Source organism: Caenorhabditis elegans, chromosome III (assembly GCF_000002985.6).
Source record: "Caenorhabditis elegans chromosome III".
In the NCBI taxonomy this organism is placed as follows: Eukaryota; Metazoa; Nematoda; class Chromadorea; order Rhabditida; family Rhabditidae; genus Caenorhabditis; species Caenorhabditis elegans.
In genome coordinates this window covers 3070141-3091787 of record NC_003281.10, presented here as the reverse complement: position 1 = coordinate 3091787, position 21647 = coordinate 3070141, and the positions used below count along the sequence as shown (strand labels likewise).

At 31.7% G+C, this 21647-nt stretch overlaps 2 protein-coding genes across 5 annotated transcripts; both read right to left on the bottom strand.

Moving 5' to 3' along the window:
• Positions 1-50: 50 nt before the first annotated feature.
• On the bottom strand, positions 51-5117 carry sft-1 (SURF1-like protein; the record flags this gene model as incomplete). 2 transcript variants are annotated; one of them, NM_065256.6, is made up of 6 exons in its annotated part: positions 51-194; positions 1015-1096; positions 1207-1442; positions 2104-2304; positions 3203-3477; positions 4964-5117. In NM_065256.6, the coding sequence occupies 6 exons, from the start codon at positions 5084-5086 to the stop codon at positions 140-142; spliced, it is 972 nt and encodes a 323-aa protein (NP_497657.1). The 2 variants fall into 2 exon arrangements, with proteins under 2 accessions (NP_497657.1, NP_001299876.1); NM_001312947.3 differs by lacking the exon at positions 4964-5117 and having other exon boundaries at positions 140-194; positions 3203-3339.
• A 1402-nt stretch (positions 5118-6519) lies between these two features.
• On the bottom strand, positions 6520-21265 carry H06I04.3 (the record flags this gene model as incomplete). 3 transcript variants are annotated; one of them, NM_065254.8, is made up of 10 exons in its annotated part: positions 6520-6884; positions 8085-8294; positions 10153-10624; positions 11902-12258; positions 15098-15483; positions 17788-18191; positions 19592-19789; positions 20782-20891; positions 20958-21110; positions 21170-21265. In NM_065254.8, 10 exons carry the CDS (start codon positions 21234-21236, stop codon positions 6740-6742), a joined length of 2502 nt encoding a protein of 833 aa, NP_497655.1. The 3 variants fall into 3 exon arrangements, with proteins under 3 accessions (NP_497655.1, NP_001022635.1, NP_497656.2); NM_001027464.6 differs by lacking the exon at positions 6520-6884 and having other exon boundaries at positions 8033-8294; positions 21170-21236; NM_065255.6 differs by lacking the exons at positions 6520-6884; positions 8085-8294 and having other exon boundaries at positions 10149-10624; positions 21170-21236.
• Between the last annotated feature and the right edge of the window lie 382 nt (positions 21266-21647).

Here is a 21647-nt window from a genome sequence, read left to right as displayed (position 1 = left end):
ACTGCAATAAATACAGATTTTCCAACAACAAAAAAAGAAAAAATTCAAAAAAAAATTTTCAAAAATTTATAAATCTAAAAATTCTACAAAAAAAAACAACTGAATAAAGCTAAATAAAACCCGTCAGAAGGAAAAAATATTATTTCCGGAATTTATGAATCCACATGAGCATTGTGACCAAAGTGAGTGTGAACCTGGAAAAAATTGAAATTTTCTGAAATTTCTGAAATTTCAGCCGAAAAACTAAATTTTTGCGGGGAATTTAAGCAGAAAATTCGAATTCCCCGCCATTTATTACCCCTAATATCTGTTTTTTTGAAAAATTCTGCAAAATGTCGTAAGATTCGGTGTTTGGCGCGGTGTTTGCGTACTTTCGAAGCTACAGTAACCCGCGAAATTGTGGAATTTTCCGAGTTTTTCGGGTTCCAATATTATTTCTGGAAATTTTTAAGGCGAAATTCGAATTCTCCGAGATTTTTCACAACGAACCCCTGATTTTTTGAGTTTTTTTCTGCAAAATGTCGTAAGATTCGGTGTTTGCGTACTTTTGAAGCTACCGTACCCCGCGAAATGTGTAACTTTCAGGATTTTTTATCAATAACTTCCAGTTTACAGCTATTTTGCAGCATGTGAGGTTAATTTTAGAATTTTCCGCAATTTTTCGTAAAATTCGGTGTTCGGCGGGGTGTTTGCGTACTTTTGAAGCTACAGTAACCGGCGAAAATCGATTTTTATCAAATTTCGACTTGAAAATCAAATTTTTTTTCACTATTTTTATTCTGTTTCCTCAATTTTCGAAAAAAAATCTGCAAAATGTCGTAAGATCTGGTGTTTGGTGGTGTTTGCGTACTTTTGAAGCTACAGTACCCCTCAAAAGTCAATTTTTAGCTAGAGATCCTTGGAAAAAGCTATAAAAAGTGAAATGTGACGGGGAATTCAGATTTTGAGTTGAAAATTTGAAATTTTCAGTAAAACTCGGGTTTTTTCAGTTTTAAATTTTGAAAATCCGTTTACCAAGTCGTCAAATAGTTCAAATGCTCATTCCGAACGTTGATATTGGTTTGACCACCAATTGGACCACCCGGCACTGTAGTTTCTGCAAAAATATCATTTTTATTGGGGAAAACTCGGAAAAAAAATCCAATTTTCCTCAAAAAATCTCGAATTTTTTCAATTTTTTTTTGGTTTTTCCTAACCAAAACCTACCATAAGCTGCATCTAACAACACTGGCTCTGTTCCATAATGTTTAGCCATTTGATTCAGGTCCCGATAGTACCAAACACCTTGTTCCGGCACATTTTGGCCTACGAATTGGGGCCGTTTCTCGGTTTTTCGGACGATTGCCGGCAGGGTAAGGGTGCCACGTGGATTGGTTTTTTGGCGGGTTTCCGGGTCAAAGTAGAAGCTTGGAAGCCATCCACGGTTGATTAGGATTATTTTTCTGAAAAAAATTTGATTTGAAAAAAAAATTTTTTTTTTGCAAATTTTTTTTCAAAATAAAAAATTTCTCAAATTTAGTTCAAAAATCGAATTAAGCTCACTGAGAGCTTCAAAATAAGCCCCATATTGACAAGTTTCCGTCAGTTTTGAAGTTTTTGGGTCTCGCCACGAAAACTCCAAATTTAAAGGCGCATAGGTAGGTCAAACTTCAAAATTGGCGGAATATAGTCAATATGGAGCTCATTTTGAAGCTCTCGGTGAGCTGACTTTAAGTTAGCTACTAAAAATGGAACATTTCTGGAAATTTTAGGTCTCGAAGCGAAAAATCTCGATTTTCCTGGACATTTTTTTATTAACTCCAATTTTTTCTTCTTAACATTGATATTTTCATACTCCGCACAATGAGAGCTTTAAAATGAGCCCCATATTGCCCTATTTCCGTCCACATTAAGTATTTTGGGTCCCACCACGAAAACCTCGAGTTTAAAGGCGCATAGGTAGGTCAAACTTCAAAATAGTCCAAATTTAGCCAATATGGGGCTTATTTTGAAGCTCTCAGTCGGCTGAATCTAGTTTGGCTACTGGAAATACGGAATTTTTGGGTCTCGAAGCGAAAATATTCTAATTTCACCAGTTTTTCCAAATTTTCTCTTATTACAAACCCCGAATTTTTCAGTCTAAACGGAGTGATTAGGTGTCCTCCATGACTGCTCATTTCATTTTCAGACAACATTGAGCCGGCGGCGGCGCTGGTCTTCTTTCCGGGGTCGAAACGACCTCGGGGACTGATGATGAACTCCTTTTCGTGGAGAAACTCGCCGGTTACAGTAACCCTACAGTATTCGAGGGGTTCGAGGGATTCACTGAAAGAAATTGGGAATAAATTTAGAAATTTTTTTTTAAGTTTGAGAAAAAAAAAATTTTGGAATTTTTTTTGGAAATGTTTTTTTTTTCAAAAAGTTTAGATTTTCATCAAAATTTTGTTATTTTCTTGCTCAGCTCACTGAGCGCTTCAAAAAGAGCCACATATTGACTAGAATCCGACAATTTTGAGTTTTGACCTACCAACGCGCCTTTAAATTCGAATTTTCGCGGTGAGACCCGAAAAAGTTAAAAATCAATGTTAAAGGTTAAGAAAAAGCAAAGAAAAGACTGAAATTTTGTGGAAAATTCAAATTTTAATATCATTTTCCTGAAAAATAATTAGAAATTCAAGCTATGCGCCTTTAAATTCGAATTTTCGTGGCGAGACCCAAATTTTACAGCAAAAATGTAAAATGGATATTATATTTGAAATCTGCTCAATTTTAGCTTTGAAATAAGTATAATCATGACTGGGTTACCTTTATTTCGAAGTTTTCTGGAAATTTTGGGTGCCACCACGAATTAAAGGCGCATAGCCCGAATTTCCCGTTTATTTTCAGAAAAACCACTTTTGAATCTGAATTCTCCATGAAATTTCGGACAAAATAGGTTTTTTCGAGCCACTAACGTCGATTTTGAATTTTTTACGGGTCTCGCCGCGAAAAATTGTAGTTTAAAGGCGCATAGGTAGGTTAAATTTCAAAATAGTCCAAATCTAGTCAATATGGGGCTTATTTTGAAGCTCTCGCAGAGCTGAATGAGAATTTTGAAGTGAAAATGGGGAGAATTTAAGTCAGAAAAAATTTTGGGCAAAAAAAATATTTTTAGATCAAAAATCGGAAGAAAAATCGATTTTTACACCAAATTTTTTGAATATTCCGCTGAAATTATTCTTACCAACTCAAATCTTCAGGTAATTCCTGTGCAGTTTGATTCAGTCGCCCTTTCAAATGCTCAATCAGGTCTAACTTCCATTTCAGGCGAAAAGTCTGCCAAATTCCCAACGAAAAAGCGAAAACGGGTATTGTGAGCATCAGAACGGAGCCCGTGCTCCATTTAATCGATTTTTTCGATTTTTTCGACTTCCCGCCATCCTTTTCCCGGTTTTCACGTGATTTTGGCGCGTCTAGGTCGAGAATTTGGGATTGTTTGTGGGTGAGGCAAGGAGTTGTCTGAAAATTTTTTAAAAAATTAGGTTTTATAATAGATATGAGATATATTTTGGTAATTTTCAAACAAAAAACATTTTTTTTTTTTTTTTAATTTTTTTTTTGAAAATTATTTTTTTTTCCATTTCAACATATTTCTCAATTTACTATAAAAATTCGACTTCAGCTCACTGAGAGCTTTAAAATAAGCCCCATATTGACTATAATCCGACAATTTTGAGTTTTGATCTACCTATGCGCCTTTAAACTACAATTTTTCGCGGTGAGACCCGAAAAAGTTAAAAATCGACGTTAAAGGTCTAAGAAAAAGCGACACAGTCAGGAATTTTGTGAAAATTTCAAATTTTATAGTGGTTTTCTCGAAAAAGGACCGGAAAATTGAGTTACGCGCCATTAAATTCGGCATTTTCGTGGTGGGACCCGAAAATTTTCAAAATTCAATTTTTTTTCATCGATAAAAGTTTTACGATGATAATTGAGTTAAAATTAACGTTTTTTCCAGAAAATTGCAAAAAAGTCCAATTTCGTGGTAGGACCCGAAAAAATTATAATTGTTGGCCCAAAAAATTTCAAAACTCCGAAATATTTATTTTATAGTTTCATTTTCAGATTCAGCTCACTGAGAGCTTTAAAATAAGCCCCATATTGGGTATTTTCTGTCAATTTTGAGTTTTGATCTACCTATGCGCCTTTAAACTACAATTTTTCGCGGCGAGACCCAAAAAATGTTAATTTTGTGCTAGAGAGTCCAAAAAAGAAGTTTCCATGGGTAGAATTTCGCGTAGAATTCGAATTTTTAACCTCAAAAATTAAAGCTTCGCGCCTTCAAATCAGCGTTTTTCGTGGCGAGACCCAACTTTTACACATTTTTTTGCCGAAATTAGCAAAAATTGCACTTATTTAAAGAGGATTTATCACGTTTTCCAAGCCCAGCTTTCTAACAAGCGTAGAAACCCAAAATTTGTTGAAAATCGGGTCCCACCGCGAAAATCTCGAGTTTAAAGGCGCAAAGGTAGGTCGAACTTCAAAAAAGACGGATTCTAGTCAATATGGGGCTTATTTTAAAGGTCTCGACGCGATTTATAAGAAAAAGTTGACTAAAACTGAAAAAAATTACAATTAAAAGTAAAAAATTGAAAATTTCAAAAAGTTTCCAAAAAAAAAATTTTTCCAAAAAAAAAAAGTGAATTCCCGCAATTTTATTGATTTTTCTGAGTGTAACTCAATATATCTCAATATTTAACATAAAATTTCGCGAAATTAAGTGAAAATTCAGAGTTTTTTGAAGAAATATGAGAATTGCTCGGGATTCACGGAAAACTATCGGATTTCGGCGATTTTTTGGGAAAAAATTGGATTTTTGTGGGGGAGAAATGAGTGAAAAACGCAATTTTGAGTTGAAAATTGAGAAAAAATTCGAAAAAAAAAATTTTCAAAATTTCCAAAAAAAAATTTTTTTTTTTTTTGAATTTTTTTTTTTCGCAGAAACTTTATAAAAACGGCATTGAGTAATTGAATATCCACTGCCAGATGTATGTATTATCCTTGTATTGAATAGCCGTTGCCTACTGACAACCAAAATCCGTGCAAAAGCGGCTGCTGGGAGGGGCATCTGCTGCTGCTGCTGTCCGTGGGGCCACCTGTCATTTTATAATTGGTACGTTGAAGAGTGAGAGGGATAATGAATTTAGGACAGAAATGTGGAGAAAAATCGATAATTTAAAAAAATTGAGCGAAAAAAATTTTTTTTCGAAATTTTTTTTTCAAAATAAATTTTTCAAAATTTTTTTTTTGCGATTTCAAAGATTCTTATCATTTTATCCAAGTTCCTTACACTCTGAGCTTTCAAACGAGCCCCATATTGACTATATTCCGTCAATTTTGAAATTAACATATATATATGCGCCTTTAAATTTGAAATTTTCGTGGCGGGACCCACCAAAATTTGTCAAATATAATGACTGAGACTGGTTTATAAGTGAAATTGAAAAATAAATCAAAATTTACTCAGAAAGTTTGTCTAGAACCGCCATAAAATGACTGTATGCGCCTTTAAATTCGAAACTTTCGCTGCGAGACCCAAAAAATTTGAAAATATTCAATTTTTAGTAGCCGCAGTATATTAAGCTCACTGAGAGCTTCAAAATGTGCCCCATATTGACTAGAATCCGTCAATTTTGAAATTTCAACTACCTATGCGCCTTTAAACTACAATTTTTCGTGGCGAGACCCGAAATAGTTAAAAATCGACGTTAGAGGCTTAATAAAAGTGTGTTTTGACTGGAATTTTTCAAAGAATTCAAATTTTTAAGTGATTTCCTCGAAAATGAAGGGGGAAATTGGGTCATGTGCCTTTAAATTTAGATTTTTTTTTTCGTGGCGGGACCCAAAATATACAGAAATTCCCGAGAACTAGGCGACAGATGTGCCATTTTGAAGTTATTAGTGGTTCAATTTTAAATTTTAAATTTATCAAAAAAATTCGAAAAAATCCGGGTTTTTTTCATTAAAATCTGATGAAAAATAGAATTTTGGGTCTCGCCGCGAAATTTTTCAGTATTTTTTTTATTTTTAGTAGCTAAACTAGATTCAGCTCATTGAGAGCTTTCAAATAAGCCCCATATTGACTAGATTCCGTCAATTTTGAAATTTGTCCTACCTATGCGCCTTTAAATTCGAAATTTTCGCTGCTAGACCCAAAAATTGTTTAAATTTTCAATTGTCAGTAGCTAAACTACATTCAGCTTACCGAGAGCTTTAAAATAAGCCCCATATTGACTAGAATCCGCCAACTTTGAGTTTTGATCTACCTATGCGCCTTTAAACTACAATTTTCGTGGCGGGACCCAACATTTTCGAAAATTGCGGTGTTTAGGCACAATTAATGCTCTGCGCACTAAGATTTGTTTTAAAAACAAACAAAAACAGCCGAAAAATTGGGTCTCACAACGAACGGCGATTTTCGTGGTGGGACCCAATTTTGTGAAAAGATAAATGATTTTAGGTTAAAATTAACGTTTCTGCTGGAAAATTGGCTACAAAAATACGCAAATTGGCTTCATTTTGGGGGTTTTTAAGAGTAAAATAACAATTAAAAAAAATTAACAATTTCAGATTTTTTGGGGTCAAAAAAACAGAAAAAGCGGTTAAAAACTGTATAACAACAAAAAAAAACACAAAAAAAATTGATAACGATGTAAAAAATAAAAAATAAAACGAACAATGGGGTAATCGGGGGGTAAAAAAGCGAAAAAATTTGAAATTTTCAGCGTCTTCCGCCTCCTCGGCCACCACCTCCACGGCCACGGCCACCACCTCCGCCACCAGTTTTCTTTGGAATTCCACGTTTTCCACCGCGTCCTTTTGTCTTTTCTTTGGCTTTTGCTGCACGGAGGTCCTTCTTCATACGGCTGGAAAATTTGAAGCATTTTTTTTGAGAAATTTTCGATTTTTTAGGATTTCAGAGTAGTTTTTTATGAATTTTTTCGATTTTTTGAATATTTCGACTGAAAATTGGAAATTTTGAATAGTTTTTCGAATTTTTCCGGTGATTTTAATGAACTTTTGTGGGAATTTCCAGAGTTTTTCCAATTTTTTTTTCGAAAATTTTCGGCTTTCAGAGTGGTTTTTAATGAATTTTCCAGGTTTTTTGATTTAAAATTGAGAAATTTCCAATTTTTTCCACTAAAAATGGAATTTTTGAACAGTTTTTCGGATTTTTCGGAAATTCCTGATTTTTTTTAGGCTTTTAGAGTAGTCTCTCAAACATTTTAGCGGTTTTTTCGACTTTCAAGAAAATTACGACTTTTAGGATTTTTTTTGGTTCTTTTCTGCGAAAATCTGTGAATTCTCTGGTCTTTTGGGAAAATTTCAGATGTTTTTTCTCAATTTTTTGGAAATTTCCTTTTGTTTTGAAGTTTCTCGATTTATTTATTTATTTTTTTCTCAAAAATTTCCAGAATTTTTCTGACTTTTTCAGCTTTTAGAGTAATTTTGTCAGATTTTTTCAAAATTTCCCAAGTTTTCCAATTAAAATGTCAAATTTTGAATAATTTCCAATTTTTTTCCTGTTTTTTTTTGCATTTTTTTCCAACTAAAAATTGGAATTTTCCAATAGTTTTACGTTTTTTAAAAAAAATTTCAATTTTTTCGAGAGATTATTATGAATTTTTGGGCATTTTCGGGGAAATCCAATTTTTTTTAGAATTTTTCAGAACTTTCAAGGAATATTCAATTAAAAATGAAAGTTTTCGTTAAATTTCAAATTTTTTCCAATTTTTCAAAGGTTTTTCAACAAAAATCGACGATTTTTTCAATTTTTTGACTTTTTTGAATGAAATTTTGAATTTTTTGGGGGGTTTCCAACGAAAATCTAATTTTTTCGAAAATTTGTAGTAATTTTTATGCCCAAGATTTCTGCAAAATTTTCCAATTTTTTTCGCGATTTTCGTCATTTTTGTCTAAAAATTAGCTGTTTTTTTTAAACCAGAATTTTTCAGTGAAATTTCACAAAAAGTTCAACTTTTCTCGATTTTGGCCATTTTTAGGAGGTTTTTAACCAAAATTTCTCAATTTTTCAGCTTTTTCTTCAAATTTTCTCCAAATTTTACCTATCGACAAGCTTATATTGTCCATTTGGTCGTCCAGTTTTTCCCTTCTTTCCTTTCGTCATTCGAACTAATTCAACCTTCTTTTTCTCCTTTCTCGTCGCATTTGCATACACTTTCTTCATTTCTCGAACCTTTTCCGAGTGCTCCATTTGATCATTTTCAAGAATTCCTTCAGCTTTTTTCTTTGCCGATTCCAGCTTACGTTGCATCCTGAAAAACGGCAAAATTAGCGATTTTTTTCAATTTAAAACCCCAATATTGGCTAAAAAATGCATTTTAACACTAAATCAACGTGAAAATTACAAGTTTTTGTAAAAGTAAAAATTGAAAATTTGTGCATAGCTTCCGCATCTCCGAGTGACAAATGTGCTCTATTGTCAAATTGTTTGCAGAAATACGGTATTTATTCACATTTTCAGCAAATTTAAGGCTAAAAATGTGAATAAATACCCGTTTTTACTGCAATCAATAAGAGTAGAAGCACACAAGTCACGGAAAAAAATGATAGAGAGGCTATTTTAAGGCTTTTTTTTTCAGATTTTTGAAAAATCCCTAAAAACTCTTAAAAATCAGAATTTTCTGTACGAAAATCAACATGGACTAGTGAAAACCAATTATTTTCGTCTTAAAATTATTGATTTTTAGTGAAAAATCACCTAAAACCCCCATTTTCCTCTTGGTGGCCTAGTAATCCAAAAAGTTAGGCCACCAGCTCATTTTTCTCGACAAAAATTTGGTTACGAATCGAAAATCGTGCAAAATTCGATTTTTTCACTAGTTTCCCCAATTTTTTCAAACTTTTCTGCATTCTGTCGTAGGATATGGCGATTGTGTACTTTAAGAGCTACAGTACCCCTTATTACCTAAAAAAAAACAATGAAAAGCCTATTTGCGCGCAATTTTCCGGTAGTTTCCCAGTTTTCTAGACTAAAACTTTAACTCTGTGCCAATTTTGTCCAAAATCGGCCATTTTAGCCTTTTTTCTCGTTTTTTTTTTCAATTTTTGAGCCTAAAATCGTGCAATATTGTCCGAAATCGGCTAATTTTCTTGCATTTTTTCAATTTTAGCTCAATTTCCAGCAATTTCTCCCGTATTTTGGCATTCTATGCTCGTGTAATATGAAGTTTAAGTCTAACTGAGCGAATTTTTGCGCAAATCTCGAAATTTTCGAATTTTCTCGTACTTTTTTCAATTTTAAGCCTAAAATAGTGCAATTTTCTCCATGATGGGCATTTTTCAGCAATTTTTCCATTACTTTCTCAGTTTTCTAGCCTAAAACTTCAATTTTCGCCAAATTCGGCTATTTTTCATTGCAAATTTTCTCGAATTATCTCAATTTTAGCGTAAATTTTCTCTGATTTGTTCAAATTTTGAGCCTATAAAATCGTGCAATTTTGTCCGAAAACTGCCTTTTTTTCAGGCAATTTTCCTGGAATTTTATCAAATTTACTTCAAAATTCGTAATTTAAAGCCCATTTTACACTATTTCTTCTAGTACTTCCGTAATTTTCCGTGTGTAAGTTTTCTAGCCTAAAACTTAAATTTTTGCGAAAATCTCGAAATTTTCTGATTTTCATTCAAATTTGTCATATTTTTATCTCCGTTTAAACTGAATTCTAGCGCTGAAAACGGCCCAATTTTGACCTTCTACACCTAAACTAACATTATTTTTGCCCTAAATTGCAATTTTTCCCATTTTTTTTTTCAATTTTTAAGTTGTAAAGTCATGTTTCTGGCCAGTTTTCTAGCTTAAAACTTTGAAAATTGTGTCAATTTTATGGCATTTGATCAATTTCAGCTCATATTCCAGTTTTTCTCGTATTTTTTAATATTTTTTAGCCTAAAATCGTGCAATTTCGACCGAAATCAGCCAAGCTCAATTTCCAGCCTTTTTCTCGTATTTTTTCAGTTTTTAAGCTTAAATTTTAGGCTTAAAATGTCAATTTTCTCGCATTTTAGCTCAATTTCCAGCCTTTTTCTCGTATTTTTTCAGTTTTTAACTTCAATTTTAGGCTTAAAATGTCAATTTTCTCGCGCATTTTCGCTCAATTTCCATCCAATTTTTACTTTTTCTGTTTTCTAGCCTTCGCCTCGGCAACCTTCTTCGATGGTCTTGCATTAAATTCTCTCATTCGTTCCCTATACAGAGCAACTTGTTCCTTTGTAACAGGCGTCTGCTTGAAATAATGTTTCTTCTCATCATCAGCAAACCAATCAGGAAGATCTTCATCATTATTTGCATATCGATTCCATGCTTCATCCTCTAAATTCCTTGCCGCCTTCGCTGAGTAGATCATTTGTTCACCGATTGCCAACTGTTCGGGTGTCAATTTACGCTTCTTTGCCACTGGTTTCAAATCTTCTCCGATTATTTTCTTATCACATTTTCGTTTTGCAGCACGTCTTCCTTCATCTTCATATCTTTCTTCTTCATCATCATCATCCAAATCAATTTGTGCATCGAATCGGCTCAGCTTCTCCTTTGCCACTTCATCCATTTCAGCGTCGGAGGACTCTGATTCGGAAGCTTGTTCATCGGCTGAAAATTTGAAAAATATATTAGGTCTCGAAATAAGTTCCGGGTCAAAAATCATAACTTTGTTCGCTGCGTATCAATTTTTATGAAACTTTGGGAATTTATATTATCAACCATGGTCTTTCATTTGATAATTGTCACAAAAGTTGTTGACCACCCCAAGTGGCCTAACTCGGAGCCAATTTTTTCAGGCATTTTTCTGATCTCGGTTCTTTTCAGGTTTCAATTGAGGTTTGTGTGCGGATTTTTCTTTGTTGAGAATACATTATTAGAAAACGACAAAATTTTTTTCGAAGATTTTTTGACGACCAACCAAAAAAAATTTTTTTGGACGGATTTTTTTCCAAACTTTTGTCGTTTTCTAATGATGTGTTCTAAACAAAGCAAAATTCGCACACAAACCTCAATTGAAAGTTGAAAAGAAGCGAGATCAGAAAAATGCATGAAAAAATTGGCTCCGAGTTAGGGCACTTGGGGTGGTCAAAAACTTTTGTGACTATTGGCAAATGAAAGATCATAGTTGATAATATAAATTCCCAAAGTTTCATAAAAATTGATACGCAGCGAACAAAGTTATGATTTTTGACCCGGAACTTATTTCGAGACCTAATATATGGAAAAGCGGCTTGAAATGAGAAATCTGATCAAATTTTCTAGTATTTTTAATTTTTTAAAGAATTTTTTAAATTGAATTTGGGGAATTTTTCAAAAAATAAAATGTTATTACTGCTTTTCGCCATTTTTTGAAGGCTTTTAGTGAAATTTTAACAATTATTTTCTGTTTTCAGAATTTTTCGCAATTAAAATTGGAAAATTATTGAAAATTTTCAATTTTCAAGGGGTTTTCAAGTAAATTTGAATTTTTTCAGCTCGTCGGCTGAAAAAGTGGAAAATTTTATAGTTTTTTGTACATTTTTTTAAAAAAGATTTATGGGTTTTAATTTATTATTGCGTTTTTTTCACAAAAATCAGAGGTTTCGGGTCAATTTTTCTCGAATTTCGGGAATTTTTCACGAGATTTCATGAAAAATCGCGTTTTCCTCCAAACTTAAAGTTTTGGGACAAATTTTCTCAAACTTCCCGAGTTTTTCATGAAATTTTATGAAAACCGCGTTTTTTTTTTCAAAACTCAGATTTTTTGATCAATTTTTTAAAATCAAATCAAAATTCGCGAGTTTTTCACGAAATTATATGAAAAATCGAGATTTTCCACAAAAATCAGGGTTTTGGGTCGGATTTTTCGCATTTTTTTCACGATTTTCACCGAATCTTCTCCGTACCATCATTGGTATTAAAACCATCATCCTCTCCGCCTTTTCCACCCTTCTTTCCCTTCTTTTTGCCCTTAGAATCATCAAATGACACAGTATTCTCATAGTTTTCCGTCTTTTTCGATCGATTTTTTCCGATGTGCTTCTCAATTGCATTCATTTCATCATCATCATCCTCATCTGATACTAATCCAGAAATTTCTTCTTTTTCAAACCATGATTCAGTTCGTGCATTCCGTTTCTCCATTTTACTCATTCCAGACTTTTCTGTATGAATTAATTCATTTTCATCTTCATCTGAATTTTCGCCTTCTTCTCCATGAGTTTCCCATTCTCCTTCACCGAGACCCTCTTCTTCGTCCGAATCTGCAAAAAAAAATCGATAATGAAATTTTCGTGGCGGGACCCAAAATTTGTCAAATATAATGACTGAGACTGGTTTGTAAGTGAAATTGAAAAATAAATCAAAATTTACTCAGAAAGTTTGTCTAGAACCGCCATAAAATGACTGTATGCGCCTTTAAATTCGAAACTTTCGCTGCGAGACCCAAAAAATTTGAAAATATTCAATTTTTAGTAGCCGCAGTATATTAAGCTCACTGAGAGCTTCAAAATGTGCCCCATATTGACTAGAATCCGTCAATTTTGAAATTTCAGCTACCTATGCGCCTTTAAACTACAATTTTTCGTGGCGAGACCCGAAATAGTTAAAAATCGACGTTAGAGGCTTAATAAAAGTGTGTTTTGACTGGAATTTTTCAAAGAATTCAAATTTTTAAGTGATTTCCTCGAAAATGAAGAGGGAAATTGGGTTATGCTCCTTTAAATTTAGAATTTTTTTTTTGGTGGCGGGACCCAAAATATACAGAAATTCCCGAGAACTAGGCGACAGATGTGCCATTTTGAAGTTATTAGTGGTTCAATTTTAATTTTTAAATTTATCAAAAAAATTCGAAAAAATCCGGGTTTTTTTCATTAAAATCTGATGAAAAATAGAATTTTGGGTCTCGCCGCGAAATTTTTCAGTATTTTTTGATTTTTAGTAGCCAAACTAGATTCAGCTCATTGAGAGCTTTCAAATAAGCCCCATATTGACTAGATTCCGTCAATTTTGAAATTTGTCCTACCTATGCGCCTTTAAATTCGAAATTTTCGCTGCTAGACCCAAAAATTGTTTAAATTTTCAATTTTCAGTAGCTAAACTACATTCAGCTTACCGAGAGCTTTAAAATAAGCCCCATATTGACTAGAATCCGCCAACTTTGAGTTTTGATCTACCTATGCGCCTTTAAACTACAATTTTCGTGGCGGGACCCAACATTTTCGAAATTTGCGGTGTAAAATTCGCCCCCATAAAATTCGGCAATTTTTCATGAAAAATAACATTTTTTCAACTTTTCTGTCGAAATCCGGAGAATTTTGAGCAATTTCGGTCAAAAAAATTCAAATTTTCATGAAAAAATCGGAAGTTTTTCATTTAAATTAGGATTTTTAAGAATATTATTGATTTTTACAGTTTCTTTTAAATGAAAATTAGATAAATTTAATTTTTTTTTCAAATTTCTGAGCTTTTTCATCATTTTTCGAGTACAAGAAAGCAAAGAAACATTGATAAAATTCGGTATTTTTCAGTATTTTATAGATTTTTTTAATATGAAAATTTGATAAATTCTAATTATTTTCAAATTTCCGAGTTTTTTAGAGCTAAAAATCGATGATATTCGGCAATTTTTCATGAAAATTAGTCAGTTTTTCAACTTTTCTGTCAAATTTCTGAGAATTTTGAGCAATTTCGAGCATAAAATTCACATTTTCATGAAAATCAGATGTATTTCTGAGCGTTTTCAGGTTTTTTTTTGAGTAAGTTTTACTTTTTTCAATTTTTCAGACTTTTCCGAAAAAAAAGGAATTTTTGGGTTTTTTTCCAGTTTTTCAAAGTTTGGAGCTTGAAAAATCATTAAAATTCGGTAATTTTTATGTTTTTTAAGTAATTTATAGATTTTTTATAGTTTTGAGCTTGAAATTTTAGTTTTTTTCATGGAAATTTCATAAATTTGAATTTTTTTTTCTCAAATTTCGAAGCTTTTTCATTGTTTTTCGAGAAATTCATTAATTTTTATAGCTGTGGGATTAAAATTTTGGTTTTTCTCAAATTTCTGAGTGTTTTAGAAAGAGAAAAATCAATAAAATTCCGTATTTTATTTTGGATTTTTCAAAATTTTTTAGATTTTTTATAGTTTTGAGCTTGAAATTTTAGTTTTTTTAAATGAAAATTTGATAAATTCCATATTTTTTTCAAATTGTTCTTCATTATTTTCAGTTTTTCGAGCATTTTTTGGTTTAAAATTTAGTTTTTTCCTGAAAATTAGGTTATTTTCAAGGTTTTCAAGGTCAAATTTTAGCGTTTTTCAAGAAATTTGAAGTCGAAAAATGTGATTTTTCCTTTTTTTGTTCAAAATTCGTAGGGATTTTGAGCAGTTTTATACCGAAAAAAAAAAGATTTTTCATTTCAATTTAAATTTTTTCCCCCGAAAATTGGTGCATTTTTGATATTGTTGAAATTTTTTTTTGGCTTTTCGAGTAATTTTCGATAAATTTTCTGGGAAAATTGGAATTTTGATGGATTTTTTCTCAATTTTCAAGAGTTTTTCAATTTATAATTGAATTTTTCAAAGTTTTTCGATTTTTCAAAGTTTTAAGCTTTTTTTTTTCAAAATCGTAAAATCCTTCAGAAAATGAGAAAAGCTCATTTTTATAGATTTTTGTAATAAAAATCCCTATTTTTTTTGTTTGGGTAATTTTCGAAAATCACGGCTTTTGAATTGAAAATGGCGATTTTTTTATAAATTTCAGGCGAAATTCTAGAAATTGTTCAATTTTTAACTGAAAATCGTTGAAATTTTCAGTTTACAGGCGAAATTTAATGAAATTTTTAATTTTCCAGGAGAAATTGATGAATTTTTAAAAATTCAGCAAAAAATCTCTGAAATTTCCTGAATTTTTCAATTTTTAACTGAAAATCTCCTAAATTTTCATTTTTCTGCTGAAAATCTCTGAATTTTTCCAATTTTCAGCTAAAAATCTCTGAAATTCCTTATTTTCAGGCGAAATTTCCCGAATTTTCACATTTTTCAGCTAAAAATCTCTGAATTTTTCAATTTTTCAGGTCATTTTTGTCCAGCTTCTTCTCGAGTTTCCACAGTACCTCCATCCTCCATCATATCAAAATCGGGTGCCTGTGTATCTTTGGTGATTTCAGCCAATTCTTTAGCTTTTCGAATCTTTTTCAACTGGAAAACTTCTTGATCTTCAGCCTGTGGTCCCTCATCTCCATCAATAATCATTTTGAGCTCTCGACGTTTGAGCACACGAGCTTTTGCCTTTAACATCTTCTTTTTCTTCTTTTTCAACGCTGCTTTCTCGTCTTCTGAAGCTTTTGCGATGAGCTCATCGATTTCTGCCATTGCACGATCTTCTAGTTGTTCTTCTGTCAGATTTTCCTCAATTTCTACTTCTTTTGCTTCACCTTCGACGGCTTTTCGTTGTTCTTCGAGTGTTTCCAACATTGATTTACGCCAGCGTAGGAGGACTCTGCAAAAAATACGATTTTAAGTCGGCAAATTGGGATTTTGGCATTTTTCGAGTGGAAAAAATGATTTTTTTTCTAAATTTTTAGCTTAAAAATCGGATTTTTGATAGAAAAATTAAGATTTTTTTAACGCTAAAAATGCATCAAAAATTGAGTCCTCCTACGCTGGCGTTAATCTTTGAAAAATGAGAAAATTCATTAAAAATCTAAATTTTACGCTAAAAATAATCCCATTTGAATAGCATTTTTTTCAAAGATTTTAAAACTTGTATATTTTACTATTTCCTCATAAATTTTGGAGTATTTTTAGCGTAAAATTTAGATTTTTAATGAATTTTCTCATTTTTCAAAGATTAACGCCAGTTAATACAATCTCTTTTTTTTCAGAGTTCTTCTGTGAAAAAACGAGTATTTTTACGATTTTAAATGAATTTTGAACTGAAAATCTGCGAAATTCGATGCTATCATAGTTTTCAAGCTACAGTAATTTAAAATGGTGAAATTTTCGCTCAAAAATTGCCCAAATTTGAGGATTTTAAGAAATTGGACGAAAAAACACCCTTTTGAGGGAGAAATTTGGTAAAAAAAAACAATTTCCGCATTAAAAATTCCGTAAATATGATAATTTATGAGAAATACTTTGGTTTTTGATATAAATTTTACCATTTACTATAAAAAACCAAAGTATTTTTCATAAATTCTCGAATTTACGGAATTTTTTAGAGCGAAAATTGTATTTTTCCACCAAATTTCTTCCTTTTAAGGGTGTTTTCACGTACAATATCTTAAAATCCTCAAATTTGGGCAATTTTTGAGTGAAAATTTCACCATTTCATATTACTATAGCTTTAAAACTATAACCACCATCGAATTTCGCAGATTTTCAGTTCAAAATTCATTTAAAATCGTAAAAATTCTCGTTTTTCATAGAAGAACTCTGCAAAAAGTAAGATTGATCTCCTTTGTAAAGCATTTTTTATCGTAAAAACTAGATTTTTAGCCGAAAAACTGGATTTTTTTAATTTTTTAGAATATTTTTAGCGTAAAAAAGGCAGATTTTTTATGGAAAAATTGAAATTTTCGCTTTTTCAATTGGAAAAATTGGAATTTTTATGATAAAATCGCGAAAATACGGCACTTTTCAAGAAAATCAAGTCTTTTTCGGTTACTGTAGCTTCAAAAGTACGCAAACACCAAATTTTGCAGATTTTCCAATTCCAGCCCCAACTAAATATAAGAAAATTGGGTTTTTTCCGCTAATTTTGTCGAAATTTTCTAGTTTCTTCAATTTTCAACCGGAAATTTTGAATTTTTTGGGTTACGGTAGTTCCGAAAGTACACAAACACTGAATTTTGTAAATTTTACAGAATTTTTAAGCAAAGATTGCATTTTTCACCAAGTTTTTGAATTTTTGAGCACAAATTGAGAGAAAGATTCAGATTTTATGGATTTTCAAGCAAATTATTTATCGTTTTTAGTGGATTTTTGAGCAAAAAATCCAAATGTTGCCATTTTTCGAGGATTTTAGGTGAAAATTGTGAGAAAAATTCAATTTTTCGCATAAAAAATTGAATTTTAGCGCAAAAATCCAAATTTTGTTGAAAAAAAATTGAATTTTAATCATAAAAAACTATAGAATTTCTGTGGATTTTCATGAATTTCTGGTTACTTTTCAGTTGTTTTTTGGAGATTCAAATGGAATTATCATGTTTTTTTGCGCAAAAATTCAACTTCAACATTGTTCGAAGATTTTGCACACATTTTTTCGATTTTGAAGTCGATTTTCATGAATTTTGAGTCAAATTTTGCCATTTTCCGAAGATTTTGGGCATAAATTGAGTGGAAAATTCAATTTTAATGAATATATATTTTCTAGTTTTAATGGGTTTTTGAGCAAAAAAAAATCCAATTTTTAGCATAAAAGTTAGATTTCAAGACATATTTCCTATTTTCCAGTCGATTGTAGCGCAAAAATCCAAATTGTCTCAATTTCCCAACATTTTTGTCATAAAAACTAGAATTTCGAATGGATTTTCGTTACTTTTCGGCTTTTTGGAGGATTTTTCTGATAAAAAATTAATTTTTTTTCAATTTTTCGTGCATTTTTAATGAATTTTGTGGCACAAAAATCTGGTTTTGAGCCAAAAATCAAAAATTTCTCAGTTTTTCGAGAGGAAAATACAATTTTTTTCGATTTTCACGATTTTTGGCGTAAAAATCCAAATTTTCCACATTTCTCGTTCATTTTCAGTCGATTTTCATGAATTTTAGCGCAAAAATTCAAATTTTTGCATGATTTGTGTACCTCAGCTCTCTGGGGCCAAGAACTTTGACATCATTCATGTATTCAATCACTTCTTCCGTAGTTTTCTCATGATTTTTCCATTTTTCATCATCAAGAGTGATAACATTGGCAGTTCCAAGAATATCCAAATATCCACTAGATTTAATAAAATCCGTTGCATTAATTGTCGAATGAATTGCAAGTGAATCCGTATCATAACCCTCGGCTTTTGCTTTTTTTTGTTTTCCAATCAGTAAATTCTGTGGATTCGGTTTGGTTCCTTCGGAGCCGTCAGGATTTGCAAAAACTTTTTTCGGATCCAAATACTCGGCTCCAACTTTATCGGGCTTCTGATAGACCTCACAAACGACGAAAATCTCGGCAGACTCGAGACGTGAAGCTGCCGGTTTCCAGACGTGAACGCGCTGAAAAAATGGGAGGATTTTAAAGGTTTTTTTTTGGGTTTTTTTAGAGATAAATTACGTAAAAATGCGACTTTTCACTCTTTTTTCTGATAAATCTACGTAAAACCGGCTGAAAAATGAAAATTTGAGCATGATAAACCTGATTTAACACTTTAAAAAAAAATGATAAAAATACTGAAAAATTCTAATTTTTACAGATTTTCGAACAAAAAATGTGGATTATTTTCAGCTAAAAAAAATGCGATTATATCGATTTTTCTAGTTTCTTGGGCATTTTTAGAATGTAAATGATTAAAATAGGAAAAATGGAGGATTTTTAAGGTTTTTTTTTTGGGTTTTTTAGAGATAAATTGAGTAAAAAATGCAAATGTTCTCATTTTTCCTATTTTTCAGGTAATTTTTCAGATTTTCAGACTAAAAACCGTAAAATTGTTGGATTTTTGATTTTAAAAAAAATCAGGAGGCCTTTTCTGAGAAAATTGGCAATTTTCCAAAAAAAAAAAAAACTGGTAAAAACGGCAATAAAGTTCATTTTAACGTGAAAATTTTGGTTTCCAACGAAAAATCGATATTTGACACACAAATATGTCCTAAAAATGGGAAATCTGAGCCCAAAACCATATTTTTGAGAAAAAAAAACACACACACACACACACATTTTTGTAAAATTTTTCGAACAAAAAATTTGGGTTTTCTATGAATTTTCGGGTATTTTTAGCGAAAAAACTGATAAATTGAGTAAAAAATGCAATATTTCTCATTTTCCTAGCTCTAAAGTGCTCAAAAAATCAGAATAAATCTACAAAAATCGGCTTAAAATTGAAAATTTGAGCATAATAAATCTGTTTTCATACTAACAACTTGATTAAAAATACTGAAAAATCACAGGTTTTCCGAAAAATTCTAATTTTTACAGATTTTCGAACAAAAAATGTGGTTTTTTTTCCGATTTTCGGCTATTTTCAGGTAAAACCGCGAATTTTTTCCAATTTTTTTCGATTTTAGACTCTAAAAGCTGCACAAAAAACGTATTTTTGTCTATTTTAATATTTAAAAAAATGTGGTTTTTTTCTCGATTTTTTGAGTATTTTCAGCTCAAAAAAAAGCGATTATATCGATTTTCGTGCTGTTTTTCAGGTAAAAATCAGAATTTATCGCAATTTTCTTCGCTTTTTCTTGATTTTTGGGAATTTTTAGAGTGGAAATGACTAAAATATGGTCGTTTTGCGCTTTTTTTTCTAGAGAAAACCCCGATTTTCTTTAATTTTTAAGCAATTTTTCAGATTTTGAAGAGTCTAAAATATTTTTTGTCAATTTTTAATGCAAAAAATGTGGTTTTGCGTGGATTTTCGGGTATTTTCGGCCAAAATCTATTTTTCAGGTAAAAACTCGATTTTTACCTTGAAAAGCTTCTCAAAAACGCGAATCAAACACGAATAATCGTTTGAACGGAACACTTTTGTCACAAAAGTACCGCCTTTACGTAGGATTTGTGTGGCGAGTTTAAGAGCCGAAAGTGTGAGACAATTCTGTTGAAATGCATCATGAACCCAATTTAGACCGACATTTGGAGCTCCGTCGTGAAGTACACAGTCTGCCTGAAAATAAGAGTGGATTTTAGTGGGAAATTCGATGAAATTCGGGTGAAAATGACCTGAAAATTGATTTTTTCCGTTAAAATTCGAGATAAATAGCTTTAAAATCTGAAATTTTAGCTCAAAATTAACGGTTTTTTGAGCGAAATTGGACAAAATTGACATTTTCGATAAATCGCTTGAAAATCCGGGATTTTAGCTCAAAATCCAGACGAAAACGGAGATTTTCACTTAAAATTCGGCCAAAACTTTCAGTTATCGAGCTTTTCCTTAAATTTCATGAAAAACCTGAGATTTTAGCTCAAAATTCCGGTATTTTTTGGCAAAATTGAACAAAAATCTACACTTTTACGATAATATTCTCGAAAAAGTTGAGTTTTTCCTCGAAATTCGAGATAAATCGCTTGAAAATCTAGATTTTTAGCTCAAAAATAGGTTTTTTCAGGCTAAATTGAACAAAAATCGACATTTTCACGGGAAAATCGATATATTTTCGATAAAAATAAGATTTTTAGCTCAAAATACAAGATTTTTCGGCGAAAATCGATAATTTTATTCGAAATTTGATAAAAATCGGCCAAAATTTAAAGTTATTAGGCTTTTACCTAAATTTTGTTGAAAATGTTGGAATTTTAGCTAAAAATTCAGCTTTTTTTCGGCCAAATTGGACAAAAATTGAGATTTGCACAAATTTGTGAGATTTTTAGCTCAAAATCAAGGTTTTTTGGTTTTTTTTATTCAAAATTACCAGATTTTTGGGATTATTTTTGCCAAAAAATTGCAAAAAAAGGTATTTTAACTCAAAATTAAGGTTTTTCTGAATTTTCAGTGAAAAAATGCCTGAAAATCTCGAATTTTAGCTCAATTTCCACAATTTCGTGGAGAAAGGCAAGAAAATCCTCGAATTTCTCGAATTTCATCTCAAATTCAAGCTTTTATCTCGATTTTTCCCGATTTTCAGCCATTTTCCATCATTTTTCAGCCGAAAAACGTACACTCCATGTCTTCAACTCCTTTTTAATGGCCGCACGAGTCTCATTCGTCGTAATATCACCCTGCAGAGCGATACAGTTCTTGATTGGCTTGATCGGTGCCAAATCGACTCCTGAAAATGGATTTTTTTGGGTTTTTTGCCGGATTTTCGCTAAAAAACGCGAATTTTCAGTCTTACCAACGATTAAACTGGAGACTGGCATGAATTGAGACGCTACTTGCATCCATCCTCCCGGCGCTGCACAAAGATCGACCGTCGCACGGGATTTTTCCAAAAATTCGAATCTTTTGTTGAGTTGGACCAATTTGAACGCGGCACGTGATCGGTATCCTGGAAATTATCGATTTTTTTTTTGATTTTTCAATGAAAAATTCTTTTAAAAAACTCACCAGCTTCCTTGGCAAGCTTGTAATACTTATCACGACGCTGTTTTCCAATTTTAACCTTCTTTCCCATGTTTAGTTTGGAAGGTTTTGTGTGTTACCCTGAAAAAAGTGATGAAAATTGAAGATTTTAGTGAGAAAAACGACAAGAATCAACGGAAAACAAGATATTTGAGCCTAAAATGTTATTTTTTCGAAAAAAAAAGAAGTTACAGCACGGTTCCAAGGGGTTTTTGCACAGAAAACTGAAGTTTCAGGGGGAAAATTTTATTTCTTCAATTTAAAACTGTTTATTTTCATTTTTCATGCGAAAAAAACCGAGAAAATCCAGATTTTCGTCGAAAAATCGAACATTTTAGGCGAAAAAATAAATGCGCTAAACAACACGCACCGGCGGAATATCGGAGTGTCGTTAATTCTAATGCGCGGGAATTGGAATCGGAATATTCACAATTTTGCATTATAATCGGAAAATTTTGCTCAG